Below are 1,979 nucleotides of genomic sequence, written 5' to 3' on the forward strand. Positions count from 1 at the left end.
CGCGCATATAGCAGCACCCAATACCCATACCCCAATGTGCTACTTCTAATGAGCAGGAAACAGTTGGTTTAAATCTTGATATCTTGATAGATACACATGCATCTCTCCTGCATGATCTTGAAATTTCTTTCTCTGACACAGTGGCACTTGTCCTGCTTGTAATATTTGGTCTGCGTATGTAAATTAATTTGCATAACCTGAAATGATTTTTGGAACTTCCCTTGCATCAGTGTCATTCACCCATGGAGTAACCTATGGCTTGTTGGGTCAATCATTCTGACGATGCTTCTTCACATAGCAGTCTTGTATACGGAACCCCTGTCAGCTCTTTTCTCAGTAAGTCGCTCATCTTCATTTTTGTGCAGTTGTGAGTTGTGACCCACGTCATGCAGTTAGTCACATTGTCACCTGTTCTTTTATAGTAAGCTTACAGTAACGCCAAAGAATTATTGATAATCGTGGTTTACTTATGCAGGTGTCTCCATTAACTTTGGCTGAGTGGAAAGTTGTTCTTTACCTATCCTTCCCTGTGAGTGTTTTTTCTACCTTGAGTTGCCATGTTGTTCAAATTTCTGGTGAACCTAGTCTTTCTATATTAAAACATGGCAAGGACACGTCGGAATTCTGCCCCTACATAAGTTTTGTTTACACTGTAGCCAGTTATGAACTGGATACTATATATGTTCCGTTTACACATGTATTTAAACTTCTCCTTGGCCGTTAGGTAATTTTGATTGATGAGGTGTTGAAATTTTTCTCACGAAGACCTCGAGGTATGTTCTCTAACGGTAGATTTCTTTTTAACTTTTAGTCAGCCAGAGCTGATCATTTTGTTATTTGCAGCTTGGAGTTTTCCTTTACGGTTATGGAGACGAGAAATGCTTCCAAAAGAAGCCCGAGATAATTAACTTTAGGACTAAGAAAGCTGTGCTCGAGATAGCATGAAGCTTGACTTTTGGTTGCGGTGAAACTAATTTTGGCTAATTTATTTGGGCTTGAAAGCTGACAAACATTGTAGAAAGTTTGTATACCTCCTTCTGTCGATTGGGTCAAACAGATATTGACAGGAACTATGTAATTTTAATGTATGAAAACATGAGTAGAGAGCAGTTTTGGATGAGTGTTGTAAGAAATAGTTATATATAGACAGAATGTTCGAACTTGCAATGGACACTTCCAAGACACGAGCTCATAATTCCATAGGCTTGTACTCTCTCTGTGAGTATTTTTTATTGGAGACCTATCCCCAATGTCGCATCGCATCTTTAATTTAGGACATATCGCACAGCAAGCCTCTGACAATTAGTCAGTCGAGGTTTCAAGCGTTTGTAATGCCCATTTTCATGCACCAGTAATGAAGATTCTATAAATTGTACTTTGAATTATAACTAGCTAAAGAGTCCTGTGTGTTGCAATAGAAAAAATATACCATACGTCCTTAACCCAATAGCCATGACTCAAGACCTCAATATGTCCATGTCTTTTATTTTAACATGACATCCCAACTATAGACCTCAATAGGTCCATGTCTTTTATTTTAACATGACATCCCATCTATGTTACCGCTTATCCCCTTCACGTCTTCACCAATGGTGGCCTCAACACTCTCACATAATTACAATGTGTTTGAATGTGATCAATCTTAAAGCGTCTCTCGGCATAAGATGAGAAATATTTTGTTTTTTTATTGAGAGATTTAGCTGAGGCATGCATGTGTGTTATCTATTTTTTTTGTCACCAATCTGGTTTTGCTGAGATGTTTATTTGCAATCTGGATAGACACTGGTACAAAAGAAAGACAAATCATGCACTATTGATTAAGGTTGTACCATAAATAATATTTAAAAAATAATTAACAGATAAACATATTCAGATTCTACATATTTTCTAATCAAATTTTATATATAACATGTTAAAATTAGAATTGGGGCTTAAAAGATGTGGATATTTTGGAAAACCATTTATTCTAGATAGACCGT

The 1,979-nt window shown here is 36.8% G+C and overlaps 1 protein-coding gene across 1 annotated transcript in view; it reads left to right on the forward strand.

Moving 5' to 3' along the window:
• LOC119286776 (calcium-transporting ATPase 3, endoplasmic reticulum-type-like) overlaps nt 1-1,237 on the forward strand; it is a 27,037-nt gene extending 25,800 nt beyond the window's left edge. Inside the window, exons 31-34 of the mRNA XM_037566223.1 lie at nt 230-336; nt 476-529; nt 725-773; nt 844-1,237. Of these exons, the coding sequence (XP_037422120.1) occupies nt 230-336; nt 476-529; nt 725-773; nt 844-908 (275 nt within the window). The 3' untranslated portion in view covers nt 909-1,237. The remainder of the gene's footprint in view (nt 1-229; nt 337-475; nt 530-724; nt 774-843) is intronic.
• The last annotated feature ends 742 nt before the right edge of the window (nt 1,238-1,979 follow it).

Source organism: Triticum dicoccoides, chromosome 4A (genome assembly GCF_002162155.2).
Source record: "Triticum dicoccoides isolate Atlit2015 ecotype Zavitan chromosome 4A, WEW_v2.0, whole genome shotgun sequence".
In the NCBI taxonomy this organism is placed as follows: Eukaryota; Viridiplantae; Streptophyta; class Magnoliopsida; order Poales; family Poaceae; genus Triticum; species Triticum dicoccoides.